We start from the raw sequence: 19,480 nt of genomic DNA on the forward strand, positions 1-19,480 counted from the left end.
TATCATATGGCTGCTCTAAACCTTTTGCAGCTAGCAATATTGGAACGACTTTTTGTGGTACTATTTGTGGACTTCAGCATGAAATTACATTAATTTCACGCATCGGTTTTCAGGCGTAATAGTTTCATATTGACTTGGTCATTGCTTACTTCCGCGCCGTCTGTAATTAACAGTTATAATTAAGCCTGTTAATTATGCATGCTAAATCCATTTATTTGTGTTTGAAAACTATATAATTTACATAAGCCTAACATAATGTGGAGATGAACTGGGCCATTGATCAGCTGATTGTAAATGTTTATAAAAATCACTTGGAGTTATCTCCCTTGGACCACAGAGAGTTTCGTTAAATGTTATCGATGACTGCTGGGACAAGTCGACTAGGTCTTGACAACAGATTAGCGAGCTACATTTTCACTTATCCTTTTGATATAATAAACGATCAAAATTTGCAATGGATATTTCGAAAATAGACCAAGCGGTACTGTAAGTTGGATCTTTTTAACACCCCATTCGGTGTTTGTTTCGGTTGTCTTAGATTCTCTAAACTTTTAGATTAGTTTCAGTTACTTTTATATTTTTTTGCACAGGTAGAGAGTGTAGTTTTGAAGGTTCATGTTCATCTTCGAAGGCTCCAGAAAGCTCGAGGGTAGCTTCTATAATAAATGTGCTTGACGCCTCTGAGCCGGCCAATGTTTCCAGATCGAAATCTTCCTCATGAAATCGGAATTCATGCCGAAAACATTCCCAATGTGTTCTAAATGAAAATCGCTGTAGGTGTTACTTGTATCGGCCATTACGAATCTGTAAGCAGACGACAGACACCGTAAAAGGGCAAATATTTTAATTTGTAAAAAATGCATTTGTTCTGCGTGTAAGTTATAGCTCAAACGATCGAGTGATTTTGTATCGAATGATTACGTAAAAGAGATAATTTAAAAGAATATAATTGAGGTTTTCGTTCATCAATTTTATTTGAACTGGAGGCTATGGAGTCTCACGCATGTACCTGAGCGTAGTCTGCCTTACCCAGGGGCCCCCTACTCTCTCCTACTCAAGCATGGTGGGCAGACGACACACATTGATTCGCTACTTCAATTCTATGCCAGATTACGCAGGCCCGAGAAGTCGGATGGTGACTCGTGATGAAAGACGAGTGTGGGAAACTTGAAGTGGAACTCCTGATCAGCACAGAGGGTCGAGCTAGATCAGTGGGGTGAATCCGTCCATTTAACCATTACTGGTATGCCATGGTATTTCAGGGGATACAATACAGTTTTTCGGTGGACAAGAAATTGACTTTCGGAGCAAGCACGAGCCCTAGGATATTTCAAACATTGAGTGCAGCAGTCTGCAGTCAAGCAACTCAGATTTCGTGTGATCGTCATTGGATACATAGACAATGTTTGCACAGAGCATCAATGTCGGCAAGGATGACAGCATCACATTGTACTTTTGTGGAAGTTAGGTTTCCGCATCAGCTAGCATAAGGTAGAAGGTCAAGCACAACAACAAACTTTCCTAGGGGTGGAAATAGACACCTGCAGTCTTACACTATCACTGCCATTAGGCAAACTAATTGATTTTAGACTATTAGTTGCAGCCTTTATCGATAGGAAAAAGCATCTCATAAGCAGCTTGTTTCTCTGGACCTACCAAGTCGTTCCGTGTGTAAGGAGAAAAATTAATAATTAATTCTACCAAGCTGGGACATCAGGGTGTCACGTTACACAAATAGTTTAGGTGCAATATGACACGGTGAAGAGATCTTCTACAGGTGCTTATTTGAACACACAGACTCATAGAGAAAGCGACAGGCATTATTCATATTGGAACTAGGGTTTACACCCACCGAATCATGTACAAGGGCATATCAAAAGTTAACGAACTTGCAGCTGTGGCATTGGCTATGCATATATATCATATCTCTCTTGTGAAATGATTGTGTTTCCTGATAATGTCACAACCATTTATGCAGTGAACAAGAGTACTTTTCAGAGTAGGTTTGCACAAAGACGTGTATATACGTCCGTGGTGTGCATAAACGCAGGGATTTGTTCTTGCTGCTAGCTATATGCTACTCAAAGTTTGCTTATGATCAAGATATGATGTATTAAAAAAATCACACAAATAAAGAATGAGTTTGCTAACCCCTATAGGATCTCGATTTCACGATGAATGGGCAGAGGCACGCAGTAATGGGCACGGGGTGGACGAGGTGCTTGAACACTTGTGTATGGATGTATCTTGACAGTATCGTTTCACATCATTATCAGAGAGCACAACAACATTTGCTACTAAGGATTGCAACAACGGAATGCACTTATGCCCCCTCAACGTCAAAGACGAACGAGGAATCAGGCAGATGCATAGGCAGGCTTGAAACTTAGTCAACACAACGTCACGTTTCAAACGTCTTTAGTGTCAGCCAAAGTATGATCAGCAGAGCATGGATCGATACCAGACGTTTGGATCAGCTTCCCACCGACATGCTGGTGGTCGACACCGTTCCACCACACAGCGGGAGGTCAGATTACAGAAAGACGTCACTTCACTTCGTGACTGCCACCACACTGAGAAAGGACCCGAGGAACGCCAGTTAACGTTTCTACTCAAACAGTACGTAAACGTATTCGTGTCGCTGGTCTCTGTGGTATCAGATTAAGGTTTGTTGAGAAACACACTCAACCGCACCAATTAGTAAGGCAGTGTTGGTGCGTTGGTGTGTAGATGCACACCTTCAAAGACCAGGCTAGACACCTAGTTACGCAACAGGCGGTGTGTTCGGATGTCTGCTAAAACTATTTAGACTGGCATCGTGGCAGTTTAGACCTCGGTAGTTTATTAACACTCTCTGTGTATTCAGATCTTGACAATCTGTGTTTTGAAACTGACAAAACACGCCTACAAGGGTTTGGTTGAGATAAGGGTAAAACCCTCGGGCCTACGGAGTGTTTTCAACCTCAACCAAACCCTTGTAGGCGTGTTTTGTAAATCGTCTAAATCCAAGAAGTATGATGAAAAAATATTGTTGCACGTGTTGTAACAGACCTTTTGAGACAGCATAAAATTGCTGTTTCTCGAGACCTCTCCCCCATGTCTAGGATGTGATGCGCCTACGACAGGACCAGAACCAGCCGGTAACGCCAGTTCAGTTTTGCCAATCCTTGGATGACATTTTGAACAACATCCCCAAGGCTGCTGTCTTCAATACGCCGCCGCTGCTTTGCCTGTATAATTGGAAATGGTGGTCACGCCCGATACTGACATTGTTAAATGAGTTTTTTTTACACCACCCTTATTTTTGGGCCCTGTCTCCTGTTACCATGGGTATGGGTTTGTCAAGAAATGTTTTATGATAAGACTTTCATCAGACATGTATGACCAAATATTATGTTGTTATTTTCAATGACATAACATTAACACCACTTAATATGACGCACATTTACTTTTTCCGTGTGTGTGTGTGTGTGTGTGTGTGTGTCCGTGTGTGTGTGTGTGTGTGTGTGTGTGTATCGTCCTTTGACCTTTACACTAAAGTATTGATTGATTGATCGAATATGTAATTCATGATAACTAAAGGTTATATGGAACTTAATAATGTTTTCAAGATGTAACTTGTTTTGCCTAATATTTTGTTGAAAGTCGCGATGTATATATTTATAACATGCAGAAGTATTTTCAAACATTGTGATATAAAGTTTATGTGTTATGAGTCATTCGGGTGAATAGAATATGTGATGGTTTTTTTCATGTTTCATGATATACATGAGCAAACTGTTGTTTAGCGCCACAGTCAAAACTTTTCCAGAAATATCAAGGCGACCTGTAAATAATCGAGTCTGGACTAGACAAACAAGTGCACCCATGAAAGCCGATGCCCGAAGTGTGCAATGTGTCAGCCTGGTAAATGTAAATCGACTATGCTGATCATCCTTTTATTATTGTCGTGTATGACACTAAGATTCTGATCTTCTCTGGTTACTTTTTGGTAGTCATATGTTTGCTATAGAAGAATATAAATAATACATTCCAGTTTTTGTCAGAAAAAACAAACTTGCCCATTTGCCCAAATCTAGTTCTCCTTTGTTAAAACTTACAGAGCGACAAGTTTGTAAATAAGATACCCGGTATTTGTCCAAGTAGTGTCAGGTACCGGTTCCGGTTGTCATAGCGACCGATTTGGGACAACCATTGTCTGAATGAATATTTAATTCCAAAGACTAATTACCCTGTAGCCATGATATGTATATGCCTTGAAACACTTAATTGCCGTTATTTATAAGATGCTAACCCTAATTGTTAATCCCCATTGCATTGTACATTGTCCTGCCAGTCGGAACGAGATGTGCAGCAGGAGGCCTCACGTGGATGCGATGCCACGGGGTCACAGATGCACGTTTCAGGTTTCAGGAGGCAAGTATATGATCATGATGGGACTAAATATCTACTTGAAGTGTTAGTCTACACTTCAATCTGTAAGGTCACTAGCCACGACCAGCCCGCACCATGCACTCAAGTATTCATGACCCAGACACTGGACGTTTTTAACAATTTGCTCTCTGGGTTTGTTCTGCAGGAACGCCTCTTTGGGATGAGTCTTAATGGTATGTACATTGTATTGAAAGTTTTGACATTCTAACTGACGGCTTTATTACAATTGCACCGACATTGTATTGGTAATACATGTATATTGTCATCAGGTACATATCTTACTTCTAAATGCCCCCCATGTCCTAAAGCTTTATACATTTTTAATTAAAGTTATTTTTGCAGCTATTTTGTTTCTAAAATATAGTGTTATGTGTTATGTTATGGTCTGCAACTCCTGTTTTTAAATGGCGATCGTTAGTTGAGTATACAGTTTAAAAAAATATAGTATAGTTAATTATGCTTGCATAATGCACCACCATGACTAGTTGGTGTGATAATGGGGATGTAGTACTAATATGTTTTGGCCCACAATAAACAAAAGTGTGGCTGACAAAAATTGCAGTTACACTAAATTGACATGTGGTGCATGAACTGGAACCTTTACCAAGGATAAAAGAAAATAAACAAGCGGCATATGTAGATTGTTTACAGCTGAAGTATCATTGCCATGTGCGATGTATACTGTGAATGTGCTGTGTCTTCAGGCAGAAGTAGAAGGCTTGTCTATGTCTTACTAAGATGTGACTAAGCCGGTGTGTTCGGTTATTGTCTATGTCTGGCTACACATGGAAATGACTGGTTGCTGGCATCATATCTGTACGACTAATGATGATCACTGAAAACAGGATTATTTAGATGAAAGGGTAGTCATATCTGGAAACTCAGATACCACAATGAAACAGATATAGCTTTCGCCTTTAAAGTTCATCGTTATGAAGCAAACGTCTTCCTGGTTATCACTGTCAACATCCAAATGTATCAACAAAGATAAAACCAACAATGGAAATAATCATAAACAATCTCTGCTATAGTGCAGAGTCCGTTGTACGATTCCGACTATATCATGCGCATGTGTTCATGAATCAGTATCAAATAGTATAGCACTGATACCAAGTGTTCGCGAAACTTACTAATATGAACACGTTTCTCATTACTTTGGGATTATTTGAGATGGTTTTATTCATACATGTATGATCAAAAGTATTGTATATTGATGTTAATGCATTTGTACTCACCGTAACTTAAGAAATAAATTAAATATGACTGTCACTGACAAAGCATACAAACATAGCATAGACACTATCGACAAGAGCCTGATTCCCCACATACAATACGCAGTGGAGTGGAGAGTCTTGGGTGCTTAACGATCTACTTCCGACAGGAATAGTAACAAAGTGCAGAATCCGGTTTTCCCTAAAGTTCGACTTTATTCCGGATAAAGATCAACTATAAATACGGCTACATGTAAACTCCCTTGTTTCCAATTTTGGTGAGGGTGTACTGTGAGTTACACATGTAAGTTGTAAGATGTAAACCAGACCAGCTTCGATGAAATTCTGACACAGGTAAGGAATTTTATCATTGCGAATTTACAGGTTTTCACGCATATTTAAGCATTATTTCATTTAAGTAACATATTTGTTGTCAAGGGTAAGGTTGTGAGAGATTAAAGGTCATATATTAAACGCAGAAAAAAGACTAATGTTCGCTTTCTTACAAATAGAAGAAGAAAAACAACATCTAGGTGACAAATTAAATAAATCGGAAAATGAATTACGTAATCAAGTTCTTGATACAGATCGAGGTGTGACACTCGTAAGCTAGATGCAGTTGTTGCCTTGATGTCCAGATGTGGTGGATAAATCATGAATAAATATTATTTTGTTGAGATAAGAACGTAGACTCACACAGGTGCGGTAGAATTGTTATTCATATATATGAAGGTTTTGAACCCACTTCCAATAATGGATGCTCAGTATCATGGTACTGAAATTGTGAAGACACATGTGAATCCTTGTCCCAGTGCCCACGAACACTGGGAGATTTGTTCATGAGAGCAAAACAAAAAGTCAAGGCACATTTACAAATGTAATTCTGGTGAGATGAAAGGACTCTTAAACCATCAAGTGAGAAAAGTGCCTGTTACAGGGGTTTTATATGTTACTAGGATTCCCCTGGCTGCATAGGTCCGTCAGTTTGATGTGAGAGGACAGTACAACACGAATGTTACGCAACTTTATCAATTTTTAGAACGTGTATTGAGTACGGATTTATTGGACTCATATGTAATAAAGTAAATAACTTCTTGAATATGCCTTTTCTGATTTCTAATCAGATCCTTCGACCATTGTGGGCTTGTGTGTGCTTTTGCTGTGGTACTCCAAATCCTGTGTCTCAGCAGTTGGTGAGATTTAATTCGGTTATGTTAATATACGATTCATCCACTGTAATGGTTAAAATGATTAAAATCTTGAAATATTCAATGGTGATGAGGAACTATAAGTTGAACGGACAGGCACCCACCCACCCATCCACGCAAGAAAACGCGCACACCTACGCATGCGCACACCGACATTCACGGGCACACACCCATTCATCTTTGGTATATATCTATCATCCGTGTTAAAGTCTATCATCTGTTATACAGATCTCACATTTTTTTCTTGCAGCTGGAGAATGCCATTGCAATACCTCCAATGCCTGTTCCGTGTTTCCCTCCTCCCCCTGTAGCCTGCCCGGGGGTGAGGACAGATGTCAGGAGGGATGGTTTGGTCAATACTGTCAGAAACGTAACTATCAATCATCCTATAGTGTTGTGTATACATATATATACGCGACGTTTAAAACTTTTAGTTATTTCACTCACATCACAACTATCGCAGTGTCTTAAGCTGAAGTGAGTGAGTTGCCGTTTAAAGCCGATTTAAAAACTATTCCACTTATATCACGGCGTGTCAGCTTAATGTGTGAGGAAAGCCCGAAGTGATGCAGGAATTAGACGTTTATCACTCCGGTAAAACGCACGAGCGCGGGTCTGGTGGTGACAAACCTACAATCATAGGTTCCTGGCGTGCACACGGGACGCGACTCTGCATGGCAAATTGCGGGGCCGCCACCCGCGCCACCTTTAAGCTGAAGTACAACTCCATGCTATTGAAGTACGAATTCGATCTTACATAGGGAGAGGGGGTGGGGCACAAAGCTGAAGTACAACTCCATGCTATTGAAGAAGGAATTCGATCTTACATAGGGAGAGGGGTTGGGGCTTTAAGCTGAAGTACAACTCCATGCTATTGAAGAAGGAATTCGATCTTACATAGGGAGAGGGGTTGGGGCTTTAAGCTGAAGTACAACTCCATGCTATTGAAGTACGAATTCGATCTTACATAGGGAGAGGGGTTGGGGCTTTAAGCTGAAGTACAACTCCATGCTATTGAAGAAGGAATTCGATCTTACATAGGGAGAGGGGTTGGGGCTTAAAGCTGAAGTACAACTCCATGCTATTGAAGAAGGAATTCGATCTTACATAGGGAGAGGGGGTGGGAACCTTCCCAGAAACACAGAATTAGATTCCTGTGTCAGACTGCTCACAAGTAAGCTATATAATGCTTGTCGAAAGCGGTGATGTCAGATTGCTCACAAGTAAGCTATGCATGTCGAAAGCGAGTACGGAAATGTATGGGGAGGTCAGATCAGGTCTGTGAATTATCGTGGTCAGTTTGTGTACATGTGGATTGTCGCTTATGCCGCCAGGTCACTGGATTGGATGGTCCAAACTCAGGTGTCTATTGCGTCATTATTATTATATCCTGGTACCTATTCACCCCTGAATCCCCAGAAATGCAATGGAGTCACTATGTTTAAGGATAGTCAAATCCTAAACTAACAAGTCTTGTAAATTCTTCAGAAAATGTGGCGCTGAGGAAGCCTGCCAGTCAGAGCTCTGTGTGGTATGAACAAGAGGAAACTGCTCAGCCACTGAATCTCACAGCGTCCTATGCAGTTGATGGAAAAGCTTCAACCCTTTTCATCGACAGTCCATGTTCTCACACCGACAGGGGAGACTTCCGACCGTACTGGAAAGTATTTCTGGGTGCCAGGACTAACCGGACACTCCTGCACATGCGATTATATCTCCGTGAGATTTGTGAGTACACCTAAAGGGGGTTGCATTTTTAATGTAGTTTTGATGACATATACTTCGTGTACTTGCCACAAGCGTAACCGTGCTTCATATAAGTGAGTGAGTGAATATAGGTTTTCGCCGCTTTTAGCACTATTCCGGCAATATCACAGTGCGAGGAACACCGGAATGGGTTTCACACATTGTAACCATGCGGGGATTCGAACCCTGAATTACAAGGCTACCTCACCGGTGGTGTGCCTATTTTGAATCAAAGTATTAAAAAGGGGAAGATATTGAGTAAATACAAAATTATCAACAGCCAGACAACCCAAAAATCTTAGAAAGATTTGATTCTGTTGTCATCACTCCACAGGTTTCTAAGTGCGGTGACAAACGCTGCCTTACTTGCAGCAATATAAGTGAAGGCTGTTCGGTCCAAATTACAAAGGGCACTAAATTTACTGTAAAACAAAATATACTGAGTCAAATTAAAAACTTCACATTTTTAAAAGTAATCCCATATATGATATACAACGGACAAATGTATCAGAGAAGGTAATTTTTAATCATTAATGTCCAAAGAAGGATTTTAATTAACGGTGGTAACCATAATTTGTTCCAAGCACCTACGGTATTCGGTAATAACATAAACAGTTTAAATCATAAGTCCCAAGCACGAGAATCTGATGGCACACAAGTTCAGTAGCGTGTATGTCCAGCATGTGCGTTGACAACTGCCAAATAACGCCTCCGCGTGGACCTTGTGATGCTTGTGAACACATGATTGGGAAGACGACGCCATTGTTGCTGCAAAATGGTGCCAAGATCTTGCAAATGCTGTGGTTGGTTCTGGAGATCGCGCAGACTTCTGCCAAGAGCATCCCAGACGTGTTCGATGGGATTGAGGTCGGGTGCCCTTGACGGCCAGTCCATGACGTTGACAACCGCATTCTGAAGGAAATTCCTTGTCAAAATTGCTGTGTTGGGTCTGGCATTGTCGTGTTGGGAGATCAAACTGGGTCCATGTGCTGCCATAAAAGGCAGAAGTTCTGGTGCCAGTACCTTGTAGTGGTAAGCAGCAGCGTTGAGGTTGCCACGGATGACAAAGAAGCTTGGAACGTGCATTGCTACAGAAAGCACTCCACACCATGACACTTCCGCCTCGAAATCTGTCAACTTCCTGTACACAACACTGAGCGTAACGCCTCCACACCCTCGCCCTACCATCAGCAAATCGAAGATTAAATCGGGATTCATCACTGAAGGCGACTTGATTCCAAGTCCATCGTAAGTGTCGCTGTGCCCACAATTGACGTTGACGTCTGTGTAATTGAGTCAGAATCGGCCCGCACTATGGCCGTCGTGCTTGAAGGTGAGCAGTTCTCAGACGGTTTCGAACAGTTTGCGCACTCAGTCTACCCCTAAACAGTTCATTTCTGGTTGATGTAGCCGTCAAAAATCGGTTACGGAGGTGACGTAAGAGAATCTGACGATCCTCTGCATGTGACGTCACCTGCACAAAAACGGGTGTTATCTGAAGACAATACGTTGCCATTACTGTTTAAATACACAATAAGGGCCCACAATGATAACTGGTCAAAATGTTAAAATGTTAGGATTGTGAAGTTTTTAATTTGGTTCAGTATATACTTGTGATACAAGAAATGTTATTTACTTGATTGTTTGTAGCGGATGCAATGAAACGTATATCGGAAAGACAGAACTTAAATTAAAAAGAAGAATGAATCTTCACCGTTCACAAATAAAGCAGCCACACAACCGCACGATTCCACTCAGTGAACATTTAGATACACGTGGAAGCGGCAACTTTTTAGTTTCCCGCTGTGAAAGCTAAATTTTGATCATGAACCTACATTTCATTCATAAATACGCGCCTAAGTTAAATTTAAATGCGTAAGGAATTTGTCCATTGTCACCTTGGTATTGTGACGTCATAGTTCTCCTAAATGTTATGACGTCACGTAACTATATAAGACTCATACGTGGTACGAGTTGAAAGCGCTAGCCAATTAAAACTGTGTTCAGTCTTACTCCACTTATTTAATTAATAATATTAATATATATATATATATATATATATATATATATATATATATATATATATATACTAACGGAAAAAGTAACTGTGCTTCATATAAAAAGGGTCATATTGTGTTATTAAACATAACATAATATTTGGTGTAATATCAATGTTTTTTATGCATGGCAAATTCGTTGACAAAACCCAGGAGACTACCTAGAAAAGAGGGATGGTGTAACAACTCAATAAACAATGTCAATATCGTGGGTGACCGCCATTTGTCTTGATACAGGCGACGCAGCGGCGGCGCACTGAAGACATCAGATGATTGCAAACATCATGGGAGATGTTGTTTTAAATGTCAACCAAAGATTGGTTCAACTTAGCTAGCGTTACTGGTTGGTTCTGGTCCTGTTGTATGTGTCGTTCCATCTCATACCAGACATGTACTAAGGGGTAGGGGTCTGGAGAAACAGTCGGCAAGGACAGTTATTCTCCCTCACAAAGTCTGTTACAACACGTGCATCATGTGAAAGGGCGTCATCCTGCTGTAACATTATGTTACGCTCCTGAACATGCACATAGGGTACAGTATGACTTCGAACGATTTCGTCACTGTAGCGTGCTCAATTCAGATTGAAATCAACAATGATGACTTGTGTTCTCCCATGAGTTGTGATGCCACCCCACACCATTACACTTCCATCCCCAAACTGACACCATAAGCGTTAGTAAAACATTCTCCTGGACGCAGGTGGACCCTTGCGCGACCATCAGACTCATCAGTGAACAGTTTACTGTTCCAGTCTTGTCTTGTGAACATCAGACGCTGAGTACAGCAAGCTAGACGTGCCTGACGGTGGCGTGGCTGCAAAGTCGGGCGTATCGTCGGACATCGGGGCTGGATGCTGTGCTCCATTAACCAGTTGCGTACGGTGCTGCCATTAATTGGTCTCAACTCAGGAATTGTCCGAGGGATTAATATGACAGTTTGGTTTCGATTCCGTGGATGCACCAACTCATATGGTTGTCTTGTAGACGTGATGTCACACATGGACGACGGGCCCGTGGCATGTCATGGGTGTCGCCCTGCTGTAGGTAACGTCCGCAAAGAGATGATAATGTGTTTCGATGAACATTATATGTCTGGCAGCATTCGTGTAAACAGCATACCGACGGCATGGTTTTCAGCACGCTGTGGCACTGCATAAGTGTTATTTACTGTTTCGGAAAAGTATTTTTATGAGCAGCTGAATGCCAAACCATCATTTGTGTGATGTTTACATTTAAATACACGTTGTGCTCCAAACAAACACGCAATCGTCAAAATTGTGCGCCGCGTATACACATGCACGTGCAAATTGTGATCACGACCTTGAGGTCGAGGTTATGTCGAGGTCTGTATTTAAAGATGCATGATTTAATTTCAGAATAAATTTATATTTATTGAACTTTATATTATTAAACACAGTTACTAATTTTCGTTAGTACGTACACACTACGTTTCACTACGAAGTAGAGTGTTTGTAGTACACAATACCAATTGTGATTAAGCAATAACAGTTATGTCGGTAAAAGTGAAGAATAAAAGTCATAGCACGCGCAGATTCTCTTACAAGAGCCACTGACTGGCTTAAGTCTCCTCATTCATTGAATTCTTAATCATGTGACGATTTCGCGTTGAAGTGGAATCAAACCAGTGAATGCCTTGTCCTTATCCACACGTTTAATATACATTTTACTTTTTATGGAATGTCAATAACGTTCTGCCCAGACATCTTCAAATGCCGGATAGGGTACTGTGTAAGGTCAAAGAACGACCATAACAGTCGGCAGTTAATAGGAGAATTGTTTCAATATTCGTATGACCCTAACACGGAATTAAACTGTTATCCTATTCTACAGGGTGAATACAGAAAAACACGTACTACGAAATCTTGACGTGCCACAACACTGGAGTTCTTGGATCCCATTTATATGCATGCATCTATAGAGTAATTGTTGAAACAATTTCAGATGTATACAACGGGTCGTCTAAAGCAAATGCTTCAATGTGTCACCCAATAGTAACTATCAAATGGCAATATGTATGTATTACTAGTGTGTGTATATACTTAAAGTGAAAGGTACCACAGGTTTGACTCACGAGAACATCCACAAGAGCACTGTGTAATCCATAATAAGTGGGAGTACACAAATGTCTGATGATATGGACTTATTGTAGGGAAAGGACGCAATAACGGGATGAAGATACTGGTCGACAACCAGATGTGCTACAGCTGGCCAGCAACTAAAGAACCTCCCCCAGAAGCTAATGTCACCTGTCGACAGCCGCTGGCTGGAAACACGGTCACCATACGTACACCACGGGAATATCTCACTCTATGTGAAGTGGAGATATTTGGTATGTGTCAGGAAAGCCTTATACATGAAACTGAATACCAATCCCATGACATCCTTATAGACAGTAGTTTTGAAAGAAGCTCTGTGGCCGTGTATATCAACGTTGAAAGGGATTGACTGACACGTCAGTGAAATATGGCATTGCTTGAGATCTTCATGTTGGAATAATAATAACCTTGTATTTTTATGCAGTACTTCAGTACATTGTTGGGTTTACATAATAGTATATTTCTTTAATGTAAAGAAGCAACCCAGAATACATACATGTTTGATGCATTCGAATGAGCCTCCTAACTAACGTAACAGTAATGTTTGCTGCGAAGGGATCACTCACGACGTCAGTGTGTAGAGTTGGCCATGTTCAGTTTGCAGTGACGGCTGGTTTGGGGAGGATTGTGACAAACAGTGTCACTGTCTAGACGTGTGTGACAAGATCACAGGTCGCTGCCAGAGTGGATGTGATTCCGGATTCCTCGGCACAACCTGCCAAACACGTAAGTGTTGGGTTAGTTTTACTGTATGTGTTCAATGACGGGAACCCAATGTGTGTTTGTTGTTTTACGCTGCCGTCAGCAATATTGCAGCGGCGGCCATTTCATAATCATTTCAACAAATCATTGTTATCATTATAAGAAACGTCTTCAATGAACCCTGTTAATGTCAGCTATGCATATGCCTGGTTATGTACCGCATACGACAAGGAACTATCTACTTGTTAAATTCACATGACCAGGATCTGCTCACAATTCATCTGATTAGCGTTTTAAGGCGTGGTTCACTGCAGACTTTCTTTAATACAATTCTTACAATATGTTTATATAGCAGTGTGCAGATGTAAGTTTGATATTAACTTGATGACTGTTTCACATTGTTTTACATTGTATAGCATGCGACGACGGTCGCTATGGCAACCAATGTCAGCTTGAGTGTGGTCAGTGCACGTCAAGCCTTCCCTGCAACAAAGCCAGTGGGATGTGTGAAGACGGTTGCAATCCTGGATTTCAGGAGCCATTTTGTGTTGGTGAGGACATTGCGAGAATGTAACTTGTGGAGGTCACCATTACACAGATCCTTTATTTAGTGCAAAACTGTTTTGACCAGGAACACACAGATGTACACTGTGTGAATACAATAACGAATTGTTTTATGAAATCGCAGATGTTCGTCGTACACATCCTGTGGTATTTATGGAGGATCCACATTATTATCGCCAGTATACGTTCGGAATAAACTAGTGTGTTTTTGTGTCTGCCCTTTGTATTGTAAAAACTAATGTGAGTGTACATGCATGTCGCCTTCATTTGGGTATATATGTTTTTTTCTCAGTTCTAGGTGGCGACATGTAAACGCAGTCGTCATATATTTTTTATACCAGGAACAACTTCAATTGTTATGGAAGGACATGAAGTCAAATAAGTATGCTGAAGTTATAACATTCCAGAGTGACGTCATATCTGTCACGGACCGATTTTACGAACCCATAGAAAGAGAATGTAAACTTTGCGATAACCTTTGGTTATCTTTGGATAAGTATCATATGTTTTCAGATTGCAGATACTTAGAACTAACGTCGTTACAATGTTTGTGTATCGAATGGAATTTCCGGGGATCGAATACCCAACAACACCTGCAAATCTGAACACATTGTGTTTGTCCCCCTAATATCACAAGTAACAAACTATATTTTATTGTTAAGTAAAACAAGTGTCTACAATACAATACAATACAAAGCAGACAATGGATTATTGCGTAGACAGTGATGACCAGAACGGGTGTTTGAGTATAGCTTTGTGCCGCTCATAGCAATATTTCAGCAGTATCGCGACGGCGGACACCAGAAATGGGCTTCACATATGTTGCCCTTCGACGTGACAAGCAAACGCATACACCTCCAGACTACTCATCCGCCAGAGATGTGGTGAATATTATTAACCTACTCGTACGTGACGAGCGGTGAGTGGGTGGATGGGTGTATTTCGCGTGATAGCCCTACGAGCAGGATCAGTCACACCAGGGTTCGTCAAGTTCAAAGCTCAAACGTGGGAGGTGTTTCTAACTCGGTACTCCAGAAATAGACCAAGGAAAAGAATCTGGAATACGACCTTGCGACCAGCAGGTCCTTGGAGTCAGCGGATTCAACTGAAGCACATTGTAGATCCTGGGCCACGTTTCACTCATCGATATTTGAGCTACGACCACCGTAACTCCCATAAACATCGGTTTACTGTCGTAGCGCTGAAGTCACTTTGTAGGAGCGGCCCTAGGCTACCCCTGTCTCCACTTGGTATTCGTCATTGGTGAAATGTTATATTCCATTGCCATAGGACTTGTTATATGAAACATATCAATACTTCAGATCAGTGTGTGGCTGGGCTGTATGGATCTAACTGCACTTCACGATGCGGACACTGCAAAGATTCCCAGATCTGTAACAAAATTGACGGAGTTTGCCCTGGGGGATGTGCCAATAATTACAAGGCACCACTGTGCCAAGGTGAGAGCATGAATTTTAATGCTTATATATATTCGTGTTTTATTCAGTGTTTTGTAGGCCATCGGCCCATGTACATATCGATCCAAATTAACATGACATATGGCAGAGACAACTGTATAATATGAACAATGCAGACTACCGTTTATGTCAGGTTACATATTTCTATAATTATGAGATTCCTGAACATAGTACAATTTACGAGGGTATTTTAACAATTTGTTTTTTTACCAATATGGACTTACATATGCAGTGTAATATATTTTAGATATTTGCACAGTGTTCAATTAGTGATTCTCGAAGCTGATTGGTCAGTTAATCGCAGATCAATTTTCATTGGACAACAGGACTAGTTTTTCTCTCATTCCATTTACATTGAATTCACAAATCCACGGTATTCATTCATATGTTTTACGTGCTACAATCTCACTGATTCGAGATCTTTAAAACAAAAACTATAGTTTCATATCAACAGCTCGGAATTTAAAACATTAATTTCACTCGTGACATATTAACTGTAATCACTCGTACCTCGGGGGTTATTCTATAAATATTTCATAATATTTGACGTATTTGTATAACTTGGTATATACTTATTCCTTTACAGTGTATACACAGTACATTCAAACAGAACATTCAACATGTGAAGTAACAACGCCTTTTAGTGTGTATAAAGTCACATTTGTTATTAATTTGTCATCGTTTAATTTGAAGAACAAACACACGTATGAATAGTGTTTAAGCTGCGCTGATAGAGTTGTTTTGATTTGAATAGAGTCGTGGATATTCTGAGCAAATAGGTCCCCACTTGTTTCTGGTCAGCGGCGAAGACAAAGGCGCTCAAGTTTCCCCGATGTCCAAACATTCACCAGTACCGGTGTCACATGTATTCCGAGGGTCAGGTTAATCGGTTAATCAAAATAAATTATGCGTTACGTTTTAATCTTTCAATATAAGAGTATGTACGACTTTTCAATCTTTAGGTTTTTCGGTTCTAGGTGACCGACAATTCCATTTGATGAGCTTAAAGATCTACCTCTAAATTACACATTGCAAGAATGTTATTTTTGTGGCAGACATTTTTGTCAACAGTCTTTTCACGATCAATATATTTGTTGGTACAATTCACGCCTCTCTCTCTCTCTCTCTCTCTCTCTCTCTCTCTCTCTCTCTCTCTCTCTCTCTCTCTCTCTCTCTCTCTCTCTCTCTCTCTCTCCCTCTCCACCCTCAAGTATCAAATGGATGGCTGGTCCCTCACTTTCAACAATTAAGTTTCAATTCGAGTTTCAGTACCGGTTCAAAGTTGTGATGACGCAAGACAGCTGGCCTCTCATCTGACAGCAGCAGCATCAGCCTTAGGAGTTGTTATATTGATCATTGTTCTGGTGGGATCTCTGTACATCATACGGTGAGCAGACTCGAACACGTTTTACAAGGATGTGAAGTATATATTTGTAAGCTTGATGTTGGAGGAAAGCCCGAAGCGATGCAGGTCTTAGACGTTTACCACTAAGTGAAATCCACGAGCACGGTATGGTACTGACAAACCTATAAAACGTAATCGGACGTAAAACGGCCGGACGTGCTTCCTGTGTAAAGCAAGGCAAGGATGAACGACAGTCAGAAAGGGTAACGATATTCATCAATCGAAGTGCATAGAGAGATTAAGGCGGATGAATATATGCGCGTTAGAATTTGTCTTTGAATTCTTACAAAAATATCAATAAAAATCCCTAAAAACTAGTTATTGAAGCCTGTAGGATTTTCTTATTTTTTGATTTGTGGTATAGAAAACAAGTGCAACATAAATTGCTAACGAAATATGCCACCCGTGCTTCCTGTGTAAAGTAAGGCTGACCCGACAGTAAGGAAGAATGGCGATATTCATACATCGAATTAATACTTGTGAAATGTTGTTTGTAATACAGTCGTTTTATCGTCATTTTACCTACACTCATTTTTACAGCTTGAAGATGGACAAAAAAGCTTTAGAAATGGAACGTGACAACATCTCGTGTGCACCTTTGTGGATCAAGGAAGAGTAGGACAACGTGATATATCTACAATACTCATTGTCATCCAACTTAAATGTACTCCATCATTTGATATACTTGACAACACTGATGTAAGCTCTCCTTGTGTTGAACTTTCATAAATCGATCTTTCGGCTGTTCAAAACTGACTGGTTAGTGACAAGGTGACTGTCCTGTACTAAACATAGCATGTTGATGCGATCTAGTTTATATGTTTTGGTCTGTAAGATTAATGCTGCAAGCATACTAGTGTTTCATGACCTTCCCGATCTATTCTCAGTGTTATACGACTTTATATTACTTGATTCTTCCTGTGCATGTGCACACCCAATTGACTGCTTTCCGTTATATACTCACACTATACATAAAACATGAGGAGTGATTTGAAGTTTATAAGCGATCGTTTTGTCATTCAAGCTTATCGGATAAATCACCTTTTACAAACCTGACGCCAAGTGCATAGAGCGATGAAAGCGTTTCAATATATGCGCGTTAGAATTTAACTGCCTTTGAATTCTTACAAAAACATCAATTAAATACAAATAAATTAGTTATTCACACTTACTTGATTATCTTATTTTTACTTTTTGGTTTAGGAAACAAGTGTAACATAAATCAGAAACATGATTATGAAGTACACAGACATTAAATCGAAAGAGGATTGCTATTATTATTTTGTTTGTCAAAGCTTCCTAGTCAACCAGATTACATACTTCACCCTTTTAAATAACATACATTTGCCCTCGAACAACGCACAATATTTAATAATAACAGTCCCTTGACATTTGTGAGTTTTTATTTTATAAAAGTTATCCCATATATTATATACAACGGACAAAAGTATCAGAGAAGGTAAATTAAATAATTTTTAATCATTAATGTCCAACGAAGGATTTTAATTAACGGGGGTAACCATAATTTATTCCAAGCACCTACGGTATTCGGTAATAACTTCAACAGTTTAAATCATAAGTCCCAAGCACGAGAATCTGATGGCACACAAGTTCAGTACACATGATTGGGAAGACGACACCATTGTTGCTGCAAAATGGTGCCAAGATCTTGCAAATTCTGTGGTTGGTTCTGGAGAGTGCGCAGACTTCTGCCAAGAGCATCCCAGACGTGTTCGATGGGAATGAGGTCGGGAGACCTTGACGGCCAGTCCATGACGTTGACTCCCGCATTCTGAAGGAAATTCCTTGTCAAAATTGCTGTGTGGGGTCTGGCATTGTCGTGTTGGAAGATCAAACTGGGTCCATGTGCTGCCATAAAAGGCAGAAGTTCTGGTGCCAGCACCTGGTCGCGGTAAGCAGCAGCGTTGAGGTTGCAACGGATGACAAGAAGCCTGGAACGTGCATTGCCGAAGAAAGCACCCCACACCTCGAAATCTGTCAACTTCCTGTACACAACACTGGGCGTAACGTTCATGGCGGCGCCTCCACACCCTCGCCCTACCATCAGCAAATCGAAGATTAAATATCGGGATTCATCACTGAATACGACTCGATTCCAATTCCTCTGAGTCCTTCGTAAGTGTCGCTGTGCCCACAATTGACGTTGACGTCTGTGTAATTAAGTCAGAATCGGCCCGCACTATGGCCGTCGTGCTTGAAGGTGAGCAGTTCTCAGACTCCTAAACTCCTAAACAGTTCATTTCTGGTTGATGCAGCCGTCAAAAATCGGTTACGGGGTGACGTAAGGCAATCTGACGATCCTCTGCATGTGACGTCACAGGTGGTCGACCTGGCCGAGGCCGATCAGCGGTGGTACCCGTTTGCTGTAGACGCGTCTGCAAATCATAAACACAACCCATCGTCCTTGAGACTTCAGCTACGGACGTTTCCGTCTGCAACATGCCGATGGCACGTTCACGTTGCACATTTGAAAGGCGTGGCATGACAAATGGCCGTAAAGACTTTTGTTTTCTTGTGTTTTTCTTTTTTTGTTAATGA

At 40.8% G+C, this 19,480-nt stretch overlaps 1 protein-coding gene across 2 annotated transcripts; it reads left to right on the forward strand.

The window, feature by feature from the left end:
- Window positions 1-4,454: 4,454 nt before the first annotated feature.
- Window positions 4,455-18,092, forward strand: LOC124110418 (multiple epidermal growth factor-like domains protein 6). Of its 2 annotated transcripts, none has more exons than XM_046469777.2 (10): window positions 4,455-4,607; window positions 6,770-6,838; window positions 7,104-7,223; window positions 8,342-8,581; window positions 12,826-13,005; window positions 13,370-13,498; window positions 13,891-14,025; window positions 15,361-15,498; window positions 16,780-16,903; window positions 17,462-18,092. In XM_046469777.2, exons 1-10 carry the CDS (start codon window positions 4,526-4,528, stop codon window positions 17,538-17,540), a joined length of 1,296 nt encoding a protein of 431 aa, XP_046325733.2. In that variant the 5' UTR covers window positions 4,455-4,525; the 3' UTR covers window positions 17,541-18,092. The 2 variants fall into 2 exon arrangements, with proteins under 2 accessions (XP_046325733.2, XP_046325743.2); XM_046469787.2 differs by having other exon boundaries at window positions 4,456-4,607; window positions 16,786-16,903.
- Window positions 18,093-19,480: the final 1,388 nt, after the last annotated feature.

Source organism: Haliotis rufescens, unplaced genomic scaffold, assembly GCF_023055435.1.
Source record: "Haliotis rufescens isolate VD_foot unplaced genomic scaffold, xgHalRufe1.0.p SCAF_5, whole genome shotgun sequence".
Classification (NCBI taxonomy): domain Eukaryota; kingdom Metazoa; phylum Mollusca; class Gastropoda; order Lepetellida; family Haliotidae; genus Haliotis; species Haliotis rufescens.